The sequence below is a fragment of the Pteropus alecto genome, unplaced genomic scaffold, assembly GCF_000325575.1.
Source record: "Pteropus alecto unplaced genomic scaffold, ASM32557v1 scaffold46, whole genome shotgun sequence".
Taxonomy (NCBI): Eukaryota; Metazoa; Chordata; class Mammalia; order Chiroptera; family Pteropodidae; genus Pteropus; species Pteropus alecto.
Genome location: NW_006439231.1, coordinates 1060306 through 1076226, shown reverse-complemented (window position 1 = coordinate 1076226; position 15921 = coordinate 1060306). Strand labels below are relative to the sequence as shown.

Here is a 15921-nt window from a genome sequence, read left to right as displayed (position 1 = left end):
ATCTTGAACAAACATATTTTAGCTACTTGAAAATGTTTTTAAAGTAACAGAAAATTAAGAGTAATAAGTACCACATAATAAAGTTCAAAAAAAAAAAAAGTTTCATCAACAGCCAACTCTATTTAAATATTCTCTCTCTCCCCAAAGAATTTTTGGGACAAAATGTGGATTTTGTTTATTTTCATTCCTTGATATCCAGTGACTCCTCTTTTTACATGTATTCTCAAAAATCTGATCCATCATCACAATCCACCATTGCATGGACACCAAAATAACAAATAATAAGCCTAAATGATTAGATGAGTAATTTTTTGCAAAAACAGATAGAAATTCTTTAATATCAAGGATCTGAACCTATATTTTACATATTTAAATGTAGACTGTTTTCCCCCACAGATATTTAAATACAGACCCAAAGTTATTTTTCTACAGTGTGTATAAGGAACTGATTTTCCCTCTCGTAAGGACCCATTTTTGTAGTCATTGAAAGAAAAAAAAAAGTAATCTATTTCCTAGTCTATACACTAATCACATAATTATACTTTCCAATGCCCTAAAGATAAAACTGAATCAATCTCAGCTTAACAGGTATAAACATGCCATCTTTGAGTTAGAGTATCTCTAGCAATGTCTTTAACTCTCACACATGGCTGGAGGAAAAATCACAACTATGCAGATTAACACTGCTATAAATTAATTATCTTCAACTTCAAATGCGCCAGAAATAATGCTGAATAGTCTTTTTACTTTTTATTTTTTAAATGTTTATTCTCCTCAAATGTCTGGCCTTGGCACCTTTTCCCTCCTCTGGGCAATGATCTCATTTTAGTCCTCTGAAAAAACAGATTCCTTCTATTTCTTACCAATAAACCCACAAACTTGCCTGCAGTCACACCCATCCATTTCTTTTATCTAAGTAACAAAAATATACATCTTCACTTGAATACCTCATTGCCACCTCACTCCAGAAGCCTAAACTATATTCATCACCTTTTCTCCAAAACCTGTTCCCTTTCTTGCATTCCCTAAGTAAATACATAAATTGTCCATATCCAAATCTTCGCTCACTTACCATGTGAGATATATCATAGTTTCCTCCTAAATGTCTTAACACTTGCTATCTCAATGCCCACTGCCGGCCTTGTTATATCTTTTAGTTCCTTGAATTCTGTCTTGCCTCTATTTGTCTCTGCACAGAATAATCTTTACACTATCTTCTCAAGCCAAGGCAATCTTCAAATTTTAATCAAGACACCTTGCCTGTACTGCTGCTGCACCAAACTGGGTAGGTTTCCCTGCTACATTTAGAATTCCCAGAATTCCTGTTATACCATCACTGCTTCATATTACCATCTCTTCGCTTGGATTGAATGTTTTGAGGCCAAGAACTGGATCATGTCTGTCTGAGTTGATGTTGTGTTCTCAACACTGAGTATGTCTGAACTATAAAGGTGCTGAATCATGAATATAAATGAATAAAACACATCAACTTACCAGTTATTTGTTGTACAGATCCATTTAAGCCTGTCATTCCATTAATTTCTCGAAATGTTAGGAACTGTCCTGTCTCAAGTCTGTGAGGATGATTTTCAAGGCAAGTGACAATGCCAGGATTACCCTAAAAATAAGAGTAATCTACTAACAAACAAGTTCATGTATTCCTTTTTTGTACAAATTTCAAACCTCACACAAAAAATACCATATAATCATAAAATTCTCAAAACAAATAGATTTCCAAGCTATTCTTTTCCTTCCTTAGTAAAAGCAAACCTTTAAAAATTGTCACAAAATAGTGATCAACTTATTATTTTATTATAAATGCTTAAAATATAATTTCTATTGTTTGGGGGAGATAGATAAGAGATTCCACATAGGCGTCAAATATTTCATAGATTCAAAGATTCTTGTGATTTATAAAAACATTCAAAGTTATCGAGTGTAAGTTTTAAGTCATGTTATAAGAAACTCTGTATGCATAAAAGATGAGAGTCTAACTTTGAAAATTAAAGAAAGGTAAGAAAGGAGGATGGAGATTTAAAACCTGGAAATTAGTAGTTTAAAGCATGCCCAACAAACACTTCAAAGCAAAGAAATACTGTGTAGCCCAGCTTATTAGGATAAAAATAGAAACTAATTGGCTTATCACACCAAAGAGGATGAATGAGACAGGTCAAAAGCCTAGAAATTTCCTAATTGCATATAATCCCATATACTGCTTGACTGGGATTAGTAATTTATGTAAAACTAATGAAATTATCATTCTCTTTCATAATTGTGTTGATTCTAAAAATTCTCTTGATGCTTAATGATAAAAATAATAAAATTATAATCACAAACATGGTGATAAAATTAACATAATGTGGTTTGCAAATATTTCAATTAGAATTCATAGGACTTTATTAAGAAGGAGAAATAATTCCTTGTGGACAAGTTAAATGGGAATATTTATGATATTTTCTAATTCTTTACGGATAACCTACATAATTCCTGCACTATTCAATAAAAGAAAATACCAGTGTAATACAAAGATCCATATTCTCCTTCGGAGCTAATTCTAACAGTATGATATTCTCAGGGACAAATTAAAAACAACTACAGAGGGTAAAAATCTGAATAATAAACCATTCAGTAAGCAGAGAGATACACAGAATTTCTTAATGAATTTTTTCTTAAAAAGGGGTAAGAAAGGCAACATTACATTAGGTTTAAAAATAAAGCATAAAGAGAAGCACAAATATTATTCGGTCAAAATGTATTATCATTTCCTTATATTGGCTTCTTTTGAGCTTTAATGTAAATTGATTATACAGAATAAAGTTAATAATTATACAAATAAAGTTAATAATTTAGGCTAAAAAGAAAGTAAAAATCGATCATTATTATTTTTCTATTTCTTTTAAGAAATAAAAAATTAAGCTTACATGATATCAAAAGAATGTGGTTAGAAAATCAGACTATTTAATTTGAAGATTAATTAATGCTTAAACTTTTTTCCTCTTCCAAATAATGTTTTAGAAATATAACAAATTAGAAAAGCTTTTGTCTTTGATAACTTAGGTGTGCATCTTCCTAGAGTCACAGTGCTGGGCAAGGTTACCTATACTTAGTACATTTTTGATCTGACGCACTAAATAATTCAGCAAATACTGAAACACAATTCATGTCCCATAGAAACATGACATAAAGCAAAATTTAAATTTAAATTTATGGCATAAGCAAAATGCTGATCTATCAATTATTAAATATTGTTAGAGGTAATCCGAAATACTCTTAATAGTCTAACTTCAATTTGGCTTTAATAAAATGCAATCAAGAAAGTAACAAAACATTCCCTCATGAATTAACTTAAAATCTCATAAAACTGAAAAATATTTCACATACAATATTTTGCTAATACCTAAAATATAGTATTCACATCAACTTAAATCAATCATATACATATACTATAATATACATATACAATCGTACTTGCGTTATATTTGAAACAAAGATTTCTTTTGGCTCTTCTCCTGTTGTATCTGAAATTTCAAATTCATCACCAAAATCACAAAACAACCGTGACCAAATTCCATGCATATCTGCACTGATGAACTGTAAAATGATAAAAACAAGTTCATCTATTTGTAAAAAGAAAAAAAATAGCTCAACTATCTTAGGCCCTTTATGACAATTTCATTTAGAATTAAGTATATCACTTGGGATATAAGGTAAATGATGAATCAGATAAATTATTCATCTGTAAATTGGTTTAGGAATCAAGAATTTTGGTATTTGGGACTAGACATCTAGTGTTACAAAACTAGAGGCAATATCAATACATCATTATTATATACTCTATGATTTTTAAATTTTTAAATTTTTTATGGTGATAAGTGGCTAATGAGATCCAGTAAGTTTCAGCTGTACACTTTAACAGTAAGACATATATATGTTTACTGTGTGTTCATCTCCCATAGTTGGATTTCTGTCACCACATATTTGCCCCCTTTACCCCGTCTACTTTCCCTCTCCTCCTTCCCCTCTCCCCTCTAGTAGTCTATGATTTTTAAATAACAAATATTCCCACCTTGCCTTAAAAGTCAAGCACAGTATGCAAGAAACAAATATCTTGGTTTAATGGTCTAGCAGTGAATTCTTACTTTTCATTTTAGAAAAGAATAGAGTGTCCATTCACTAAAAGCAGCAGAATAAATGGAAAACAGAACAGAGCTAAAAGCTGAGAATGAAGTCAACAGAAAAGAGGCTAAAGAATTGACAGTATATATCAAAATCAAGAAAAGTAAAAATCAGATTCTTAAACAGAATCGTAAATGTTTTACTGAATTTTATAATACACTCTCTCCATTCTAAATCTGTAAAGAAATTGTTTTTGTGTTCATTTATTTTTAGTTATTGATAGTAAAGAAAAAATCTTACTCTAATAAATGATTCTATATAAAGTGACATTTTTCTAACAAAAATTAAAGTCTTGATACTTGGGTATAAGAACATAGGCCATTAAAATAATTTATACCACCTATTATATTAAGTAGTAAAATGGCTAATAGAAGACTACCTCTTGACTATATACTACACCTTTACTATCAAAACAGCATTTTTTGAGACATAAAAATTGCACAGAAATTTAGCTTTTTTTTAAGTTTAAAAGCTTGAACTTGATGACAATATTTTCCTTTTCAAAACAACTTTAAAGCATGAACATATGTATCAAATATATAAACAAGAATTTTAGTTTATAACCTACTGTAATTACTTTGTAAAACTTCTGTGACCTGTTATAAGTTTACTGACCATTCTATGTCTTATTAATCTGCTTAAGTTGTGAACCACAGCACAAATGTTCTACACAAAGTGTAAATATGCTATGTAAATACCACAGTCCAAAATTTCCAGCACACCTATTTTATACAGTATGATTACAGCTCAGTGCTCATCTCATAGGGAAAAATAGCTTTTTCCAAAGAAACAAATGACCCCACAAAATAGGTGAAGTTAGTAATATGCATTTAATTGCAGGGGAAGAATTATGAATTTTCTCATCTCTCTTTCCAGTATTCTCATTGTCACTACTATTTACGGAATTAATCTGGACCAAAAGCCAGATTAAATAATTAAAGTTTGGTCCAAGGACACTGAAGGTCTCCGAGACCCTTTCTGCAGGTGTCAAACTGTTTTCATAATATTACTAAAATGTATTTGCCTTTGTCACTCTGATTCTCTTACGTGGTACAATGAAGCTTTCAGAGTGTTTCTCTTATGTGGTACAATGAAGCTTTCAGAATTATTCTTGGTCATTCTTTCCTTCACAACTCATATTCATCTACTCTCAATTTCTGTTAGCCTTTTTTACAAGATACCTAAATTCAACAACTTCTCACAATCCCTATTCGTACCTCTCTTGAATAAAGCACCTCTCTCGAACATCTCACCTGGATCACTCCCTTAGCCCCTACTGGTCTAACTGCCTCTACTCTACTCTTATAATTCAACAACTGTCTTTCTTTTTGGTTTCATGACCCCTTCATGTTCTTAAAAATTATTGAGGACTCGAAGAACTGTTGTTTATGTGGATTATACCTATTGATATTTACTGTGTTAGAATTAAAACTGAGAAACATTTCCAGCAGAGCCAAGGCCCGTACCCTGGGCATGCGAACCACACCACGCCCCCTCCCCAAACATCCGTAGGTCAGGGGTGAAAGTGGGGGAATTAAAAAAAAAAACAAACAAACCGAGAAACATTTTAAACGAAAGAATACACACACATTACATTAGCTGTCAGAGCAATGATATCACCACACATCAAACACTCTGAAAGCTTCATTGTACCACATAAGAGAATCAGAGTGACAAAGGCAAATACATTTTAGTAATATTATGAAAACAGTTTGACACCTGCAGAAAGGGTCTCGGAGACCTTCAGTGTCCTTGGACCAAACTTTAAAAACTAGTGCTATAATCTATTCTCCACGCAGCACAACCAGAGTGACCTTTTAAAAGTATAAATCAAAACTCACAGGCTCAAAATCTGATATCCTCAACTACTACTAACTACTTCTCCAAACCTTATCTGGTAACTTTTACTACTACTACTCTCTCCTCTTTACCCAAACTTCTATTCTGGTCCTGCTTGCTTCTTGCTGTTCCTCAAACCAAACCAAGTGAATTTTTAAACATGCACGTCTTTACACTTGTAGTTCTCATTGTTTTGAATGCTCTTCCCCAGATATTTACATAGCTGGCTCTTTCTTCTTATTCAGGGCTCAAATGTCATCTCCTCAAAGAAGACTTTCCTGGCATTCAATCTAAGAGAACCAGCACTGCTCCACCGTCAACATCATGCAGAAATTAGACTCTATTGTTTACCTAGCTTTTTTCTTAATAGAAATGGAAACTATGTATTTGTTTAGTGTATAAATTTCCAACTAGGAAAATTATACTAGGAAGGTAATTTTCATAAGTAAAAAAATTTGTATATCCTATTCACTAATGTATTCCTAGTGCTTAGAACTCTATCTGGTGCATAGTAGACACTCAATAAATATTTGTTAAAAGAATCAATGTACCATCATCATACCATATTTAAAGTTAGATGATGAATTCTTTCTATTCCTAATCTTCATTCTCTCTTAGTTTGGACGATTTGCCTATAAAAATTTTGATCAGTTTTCAAAATAGAAAATATATCAAAATTAAAGAGAAAAATATTATTGTGATTGTCCTCATAGAAAAAGACTTTCTTATACGACCTGAAAAGCTAGACATTCTAATAGTGAAAGTGGTCTTCCCTTGTTATTATTGCATGTTATTATTAAGTAATACTATTACCTTAATTGGAGGACACTGAGAGCGGCAAAAGTCATTAATTTTCTTCTGCAGTGGAAGTTTGATTTCAGTCAATACTACACACTGTTGAAGAGAAAACAAGAGAATATACAATTATTTTTGGAAATATACAACCTCTAATCAGAAGCATTTCAGTTTATATTACGCTAAAAATATATTGTTTTCCTTGGAAAAAAATACTATTCTATTGTATTCCATTCTGAGGTTATTATCTTCGGAGGTACAGAATAACAAAAGTGAAAATAACAGGGGAAAACCTACCCACATTAAATTCAAGTACCATCATAGACTTCACAATTAGAAGCAACCCTTAATTTTCTATGTATTTATATACTCCAAATGGTTGGAGATTTTGTTTTGTCTGTTACTGCCATGAAAATACTAACATAATCATCAGAATATTAATTTAATGCTAGCTTAAAAGGGTAAGAATTACATTTTTAAAGAGATACGTTAGTCGTTTTAGCTTTCTCTTCAGAGATTCAAGATTCACAATATAACCACCTTTACTTAATGACGGTTTCATTAGTGAAGCCACCAAGTTCTGTAATAAATAGCAAGTTATAATTTTCAATGGTTACTCTATTTTTTAAATTATTACCCTGTGAGATAAATAGAGGTGGTTTTACAATCAGATTTATCATAAGTATGTTAGACTAATAATGGTCAAATACTTTCTTAGGGTCATCTATCAAGCAGCAAAAGCAGAGCTTGACTCTCAGTCCAGAGCTTTCCCTGCTGCTGGTTTCCATGACTTGTATAACAGTTTTACTACAAATATCCAGATGTGAAATAGTTTTATTTATCTAGCTCAGAATATGGTGTGCTTTCTGTAGGAAGATATTCTTTCATGGGTCTCTCACTTCTATGTGCCTCACTAGGTATGTCATGAATGCAAGACTCTGACGATTTTTTACTTGGGCCATTTCTCGGGATTGCACTTGCCTCATGCAACTTGAGGAATGAGGTGATGTCCCCCTATGGGACAAAGAGCAAGTCTGTTCACTGCTTGTTGTAAAACATTAGGTTCCCCAAGCTCAGTGTTCCTCTCCTCTAAAGGACCCACTACATGTCTACATGTGCCCTCTGCACTTCACTAGTGGGATTTGTGGCTGGGCAAGAGGAAATAAGGCAAATATGCTCATACTTCTTACCATGCTCTGAATAGTAAAGTCCTTAAGTCCGTAACCCAGGAATCTCATGCATTCTGTCAGCATTCATCAAACACTAACAGGTTAACTTAGCTTGTAAATAGGGTACAATCAAATCCTAGAACCGGTACATACTGAATCTAATTTGTATTTTATCAATGCTACAAAATTCTCAGCCACAATTTATTTGAATATTGCCTTTTCTAATGCTCTCCTTCTAGAAATTCAATCTCATGAAATGGACCTGTTCATTCAAGCTCTCATCCCTTTTACATTTTCTTTCATATATATATATATTTTTTATTTCTGGGTGTGGTAGTCTCAATAATTTCCTCAGCTCTATCTTTCGATTCATTAATTTCTATTCTAGCTGTATCTATCCACTATTTAACCTTTTCATCAAGTTTTAATTTTTAAGACTATTTTCATTTCTAAAAGTTCTATTTGGTTCTTTAATCACATTTGCCTGATTGTCTTCAATAGTGCCTTATTTTCATATTGTATATTTAATTATTTTTTTAAAGATTCTGTTAGCTTGAATATCTGTATTTTATAGTACCTATCCAATAACTCTGTTATCTGAAACTCTTGGAGGTTTAATTCTATTGTTTGTTATATCCACTGGCTCTTGATCATGCTGAACAGCTTTCTCCTGCCTTGTTATTTTGTATTGTGAACTCATCTTCAAAGGGGCTTTAAAAACTGGAAAAACTGTGGCCTAGTCAAGGGTACATTTCTTTATATTTATTTACTTTTGCTTCTGTGTGGTATTCTAGGGTATCACTAGCTTAGTACTACTTTTTATGTTAAGTTCTCAGCTTGGACAATTTTATTACAAAAGTTTATAAAATTGATCTCTAAACTTGTGTGAGGGTATGCCTGTGGTTATGAATTCCCAGGAAGACCTTTTTCATCCAGAGCTCAAAAGAAAACAGACAAGTTTCTTGTTCTGATGAGCAGAGACTGTTCTCATCCATTCTTTCACTGAGGGTGTAGCTCTCTGAGGTTCCAGTTTCACAGAGAAGGTAGGTCTTAATTCCATTTTTCTATCTCATATAGACCTATTATGTATTTTTTGTTTCTGCATGACCATTTATTCCTAAGAAATGTGGTTACTGAGACAGGAAACCCTGTCCCTGAAAGTGAACACAACAACCAACAGTTCACTGGTCTTCTTTTAGCTATCTATTCATTTTTGGTCTCTGAATACTTTCTTTACATTATTTTGCACTCAGGTAGTCATTTAAAAGGAAGTTTATTAAGCACTTCTATTACAGGAAATTTATTAAGCATCTTCGAAGAGGATAGATTTCAAGTTATCCAGTCAAGGATGGAAGTCTATGCTGATTTTTAATGAGTGATTATAACAAGAAATACTTATTTTATGATTATAACAAGAAATGTTGTGATTTTAACAAGAAATACATATTTTGGTCATCCAAGGTCATGGCATACAGCTCCTAAAACTCATAATTTCCTATATAAGAGCTGGAGGGGCATATTTTGTTATTAGGTTTGTCCCAGTTTCTGAAATAACTCCAGAGTGGTAAAGGTGAAAAGAATGTCTTTCATTATTCATAATAAGCCCCTTTTACCACATCCATTTTATGTTATCTTTATGAGGTAAATTTTGGAAAGCCCCTAAGGATGGGGGCTGGTTACCAGGGAATAACCTTGTGATTTGGGGGTTAGAACTTTAAGTCTTATCTTCCACACTTTTAGGGAGAGAGGAGGGCTCGAGATTGACTTAATCACTAATGGCCAATGATTTAATCATTCATACTTACATAATGAAGCCTCTATAAAAATCCATGAAATAGAGGCCTCAGGGAGCTTCTGGGTTCATGAACATATTGAGGTGCTGGAAAGGTGGCATACCTGGAGAGGGCATGGAAGCTCTGTGCCTCCTACCCCATACTTTGCCCTATGCATCTCTTCCACCTGGCTGTTTCTGAGTTACAGCTTTTTATAATGAACTGGTACTTTAGTAAGTAAACTGTTTTCCTTAGTTCTGTGAGCAACCCTGGCAAATTAATTGAACCAGGTAGAGGGAGGGAACCTCTGATTCATGGCCTGTCCTCAGAAGCACAAGTAACAACCTGGATTTTTGGCTGGTGTCAGAAAGTAGAGAAAGAAGATGATCTTGTGGGACTGAACCCTTAACCTGTGGAATCTGACGCTATCCAGGTAGTTTCAGAACTGTTAAAGACAAAACCACAGGCCCAAAATGGCATCAATTATGCTAAGAGCCCATGATATCAAACTTAGGTTTAATACTTGATCTAACTGCAGTTTCAACTTCTCCCCGAAACATAATCTTAATCAACTAGTCTGAAATTTTCTGGTCAAGCACCGACAACATAATCTGTCAAGTGGACCTTATCCATTCCCCACAGAAAGAGGCAATCTGCACAATAAAATCCCTTCCTTCTCTTCCCCCAAAGAAAAGATGCCCAAGCCCCAAAATAATCAATTTTTTTTTTTGTTCCTGGCTCTCTTGCCCCATGCTTTTTCCTATAAAAATTTTCCATTTTGTATAACCCCTAAGAACACTCTTCTAGTTGCTAGATGGGGTGCAGCCCAATTTATGAATCAATAAAGTCAATAAGATCTTTAAATTTACTCAGTTAAATTTTGTTTTTTAACAGAACTGAATTAAATTGTAGGATACCAAACCAGATGGCTAGAAGTCGGAGAATTACTTGTTGTGGGGGAAAAAAACCCACACACGTATGGTTCTACAAATGCCTGAAGTATTGCGAGGAGAAAAACACAGGAGTGTATATTCCTAGACAATGGGTAACATAGTTTAATCACAGGGAAAAATCAGGGTCAACCTAGTCACTTTCAGAACAGCCCAGATGCTGAGAATTTTTGTTGTTATTTAAGGCTACCTAAGGTAGACCCACATTTTTACTCTTCTGTAATCCAATCATACATCATCCTTTACCAATGGCCTTAGGAAGAGTATCCTTTTTTGCTCCTTGACTTTGGGCTTAACCATGTGACTTGTTTTGGCCAATGAAATATTAATGAAAGTAATACAAAACAGAAGTGTGAAATGTACTTGGATGGTTGGACTTACACCTTTGCATTTCTGCTATTGCCATGAAACCATGTCCTAGAAGAGAGGCATAAGGAGCAAAACACAGAATCTGGGATTTAAGTTCAGCCTGGAACAGCAAATGCATAAGAAAAAAAAATGTATGTTGCTATAAACCAGAGTTTTGGATAGTTTTTTATGCACATCACTGTGAAAATAGCTGACTGATACAATTGTTTGTCAAAAGTACAGAAGGCCCTTTCTCTAAAACAAAGTATTTGAAACACATTATTCCAAAGAAAGTCTTTTAATCTGAAAATTTTTGTCTGCTCAAAAGACTAGGTTAAATTAGTTATATCATGTTAGTACTTAACAATTTGCCTTGGAATCTGTCAATAATATCTAACATAAAATGGAGTACCAACCTGGTATTTATCTAAGAAGGAAAGATCTGTGGTTTCATTTAAAGGAATAGAAGATGATGTGACATGAACATATGGATTTAGTTCTGCAATATGTTGAAGAACAGCGTCAGCCCTAAAAAAATAAAGAATGACCTTTACTATGCATTCAATATACTTAATATCTCAAATTTGGACACTTTGACATCAGAGGAACCTGAATGTTACAAAATTTCAATGGAAATTTAATAAACTGTAGAGGAAGAAAGAAACTAAGATTTATTTAATATTTATAGATAACTATACAATCTTGAGATGTAGCATACTGTTATATCCCACAGTAAGACATGCAATTGCAAAATGCACCCTTACAGTTCCGAGCTCCAAGCTCAAGTCTTTGGATGACTCAGCAAAAATAAAGACCTCTTTTAACAATGTTAAAAATTTTATTCCAGGGAGCAATGTGAATGTATTAAAAATATTACAAATATAAATAAGTATATGTCAATACATATTTATCAATGGTAGTGTAACTTTATGGTGATGAGCTAAACAAGTATGACTGAACAAGTGTTCTGGATATAAATAAAATTCTGAGTAATTGCAAGAACAACAACAATAAAATCCTGTGATAATACATCAAAATATCTTATCTTCACCTGTTTCTCATATTAACAACATCATCTTCACAGAGAAAGAAGTTGGTTCCCAGGTCCCATGCTTGGCATTTTTCTGTATCATGAATGGTAAGGGCCTTTAAAAAAGAGGAAAATATCTGTTAAGACATTTTTAAGAATAAGACAAAAATGTTCACTATCTCCAATACTATTTACATTGCAATAAAGTGTTATCCTGTGTAATCAGACAACAGAAAGTAATTAAAAGCTTAAGAACTGGAAAAGATGCAAAGTTAGATCTATTTACAGATGAAATGAATATATACATCTGGAAACCTAGAAAAATTAATGGAAAAATGACTTTGAACAGTAAGAGAATTTAAATTTAGGAAAGTGGTAAGTTATATTAAACCAACATACAAACATTTAAAAAATTCACATAAACATTTCCAAATGCTCCATGTTCAAGTAAGAAATATAATTAACTGGAAAAAAAAATTTGTAATTATATTACAGGCTACAAATCTCATTTAAACAAGCGGGGTCTACGGCCATGCCACCTTGAATATGCCTGACTTCGTCTGATCTCGGAAACTAAGCAGGGTTGGGCCTGGTTAGTACTTGGATGGCAGACCACCAAGGAATACCAGGTGCTATAGGCGTTAAAAAAAAAAAAAAAATTAATTGAAAAATAAAGAAAGAAAGAAGCAGGCAAGGTATATGAACAAAGATTATACCAAAAAAGAAATGCATTTGGCCCTGTAAAATATTTACGTTCCTCATTTACAAGAATGGCATAAATTCAAAAGTTTAAAAATATACTCTACTGGTGAAAATGAGGTGAATCAGGCATTCCCATACATTGCTGGTGGGAATATGAAGTAGCACCACCTCAGTGGAAAGGAATCTGGCTATCTAGCAAAATGACGTGTGCATTTATCCGTGGACACAGCAATCCCACCTTTAAGAGTCTAACCCAAAGACACATTGGGAAAAATGAAAAACACATGTACAAGAGTATTAACTGCAGCACTATTTGTAATAGCAAAGTCTAGAAATAATCAAAACATCCACCAATGAGGAACTACATGTAATAATGAACGCTACATCACAAAATGTATATCAATGCAGCTGTAAGAAAGAATATACGGGGTTAATCCCAGGAAACACTGTTAAATGATAAATAGCAAGGTGGAGGAAAGTATGGCACTTTATCTAAGAAAGGCAGGTAGGGATAAATGTGTACACACACATATACATATTTGCATGCTTATATGTATGCATTTATTTATATTTAAAAACAGATGAAAAAAGGGGGTGACCTAATAAATGAGGCAATAGGGTACAGAGATGCTAGACTTACCTAAATATATTGTTTTATAAATTTGACTTTGAATTATATGTCTCGCATAATAGTAAAACTAAATTTAAAAAGCAATCCCTAAAAATCCAAGGCAGAGTTGTTACTCTGAAACTATGCCCCAGACAGGTAGAACAGAATATAGGATAAAGCAAATAATTAGGTTCATGACATTATGATCTAAACCTTATCTAGTAGGGGAGGAGATACAAATATAAAATCAAAAAATACCCTACAATTCTAAATTTGAGACTCAGAAATTTCAGTTTACTTATGATGAATGTTCTAGCGCTGTCAACTGACAAAACTTTACAGACTACTGGAGTATGTCAAAAGAACTCAAGAACTTGCAGAAGATTCCAGCAAGCAAAGATAAAACAATTTGAGCATCAATGAGAATAGCAGCTACAATGGATCAAAACATATCAAATACATCTAAATCTATGCATGACTTTATCATGATACACACACACACACACACACACACACACACACACACACACGTTTACTGGCTACTGCTAGGGGATGATAAGAATCGACTGATTCTGAAAACTGGAAAATAAAGGGGAGGCAAAAATCAAGTATTTATCTTGCTCTTCATATATGTACAAACTACACTTTAGTAGAATCAAATAGGTAATAAATGGAAAATTTTCTTTCTAAAATATTATTCTGGGTAATAAATGACAAAGAAATGACAGAATTAGAATATCACTGTCCTGCATAAAATAATGAATCTAAGCTATAATCATTAATAGTCATTAATAACCACAAAAAGAGAGACTGTGAAGTAGTGCCAAAAAAATCAAATATGAATCTGATTCTCTGTATATAACTACCAATTTATAGGAAACAGAGGTAGAGGTATATGTAATAAATGAGCTGATTTCTTTAATAAGTAAATCTCAAAGAAAAAAATCAGAGAAGAGAAATCTATATATTAAAAGAAACCAAGTTTAGTGAATGGATTTTACTTGGATCCTGATTAGAACAAAATAAACAAAAAAAACCACATGAGATAACTGGGAAAATTTGAACTCTAACTACACATTTGATGATTGTGGTAGGCAGGCTTCTAAGATGGCCCTGATGATTCTCACTTCCTGGTATTCCAGTCTTTGTATAATCCTCTCCCCTTAAGCGTAAAATGGACCTAGTGATGTGCTTTTAAGGAATACAGCATAGGTGGTGAAATGCCATTTCTGATATTAGGTTACAAAAGACTGTGATTTGTCTTGCTAACATATTCCGTTTCTTGTCTTCTTGCAATCTTATTCTGATGAAGCAAGCTGCCCTATGGAGAGGGCCATATGGTTAAGAAACTAAAGGTGACCTCTGAACAACAACCAGCAAAAAACTGAAGTGGGAATGTCAAGTGGCACAAACTTGCCACCAAAACCTGTCTACAACTTCCTGAGTGACCTTGGGAAGCACCTTTATCTTATAGAGCTATATACTAAAATATTTAAGGATGATATAACAGGATGTCTGACATGTCAAAATAATTTGGCAGTTGGGTGGCAGTGGGGAGTGGGGAATGGGAAAGAGATATATGAAACGTATGTGTGTATGAGTTGATAATTGCAGCTGCATGATGTTAAAACTTCTATCTTTGTATAATTTTGAAATTTTCTATATTAAATTCTATATTAATTTCTATTTTAAAAAGAGGCAAGCAGAGCATTAAAACAATTTTGCTAATAAATGAAGAAGCAATAATCAGGCCAAAGTGTAAACAATATTATCACAACTGATGAGCAAAAGAAAGAAAAAAAAGAGTTCATAACAAAAAATTCTTCTTACCAAAGACATTTCCTCACCTTAATTCCTGCAAGAACAAGATTCTTTGCTATAAAGGAAAAAAAGGAATAGCTTAATATTAGGAAAGTATATTAGATATGTCTTCATGGAACTTAGTCACATCTCTATTTTAACTTTCTTTTCTAAAGAAATACAAGTCCCTTAGAAAATATAGATGAACAAAAAAGAAAAAATAAAAATTTCCCATAACCACACCATATTGAGATAATCATTCTTAAAACTTAAGTGTATTCTTCCAGATTTGTTGTTTGAATATGTATGTGTGCTCTATCATAATGAATTAATGGATACAGAAAATGAACATTAATGGCTACTGACATCACAAAAAAAGTTATTACTGATTCCTTATAGGAATATAACAGTATCATGAAGTAGTCTTGCCAAAAGAATCAAAACTAAATCTATTCAAGGTTTTAGATCTAATTTATTTTACAGAAATATTACATGGGGAAAGAATTGAATCTTTAAATTATGTTGCTCAACAGTGTCTTATAAAGTTATGAATAAAAATACTGCTTACCAATTTCCAAACCAAGACCACCCATACCACTTAAGAAAACATGGGACTTGGCCATCTTCTGCATTGCTGTGTCTCCAAGAACATACCTCTGTCGACTATATGTAAAACACAATAAAAAACAATAAATTATTTCATCAAAATTATATATCCCTTTAAAGTTGT

General features: G+C 32.9%; 1 protein-coding gene and 1 pseudogene across 4 annotated transcripts in view; one reads left to right on the top strand and one right to left on the bottom strand.

Annotated features, from left to right (window-relative positions):
* Nucleotides 1-15921, bottom strand: part of UBA6 (ubiquitin like modifier activating enzyme 6) — a 77272-nt gene that overhangs the window by 43737 nt on the left and 17614 nt on the right. For 2 of the 4 annotated variants that reach the window (XM_006916516.3, XM_025050040.1), the window contains 7 exons: nt 15760-15854; nt 15239-15267; nt 12101-12195; nt 11466-11577; nt 6829-6909; nt 3469-3591; nt 1495-1618 (listed from right to left, as the gene is read on the bottom strand). In XM_006916516.3, coding sequence (XP_006916578.1) covers nt 1495-1618; nt 3469-3591; nt 6829-6909; nt 11466-11577; nt 12101-12195; nt 15239-15267; nt 15760-15854 — 659 coding nt within the window. The remainder of the gene's footprint in view (nt 1-1494; nt 1619-3468; nt 3592-6828; nt 6910-11465; nt 11578-12100; nt 12196-15238; nt 15268-15759; nt 15855-15921) is intronic. The other 2 variants (XM_025050041.1, XM_025050042.1) reach the window with 2 other exon arrangements.
* On the top strand, nt 12602-12720 carry LOC112483523 (annotated as a pseudogene).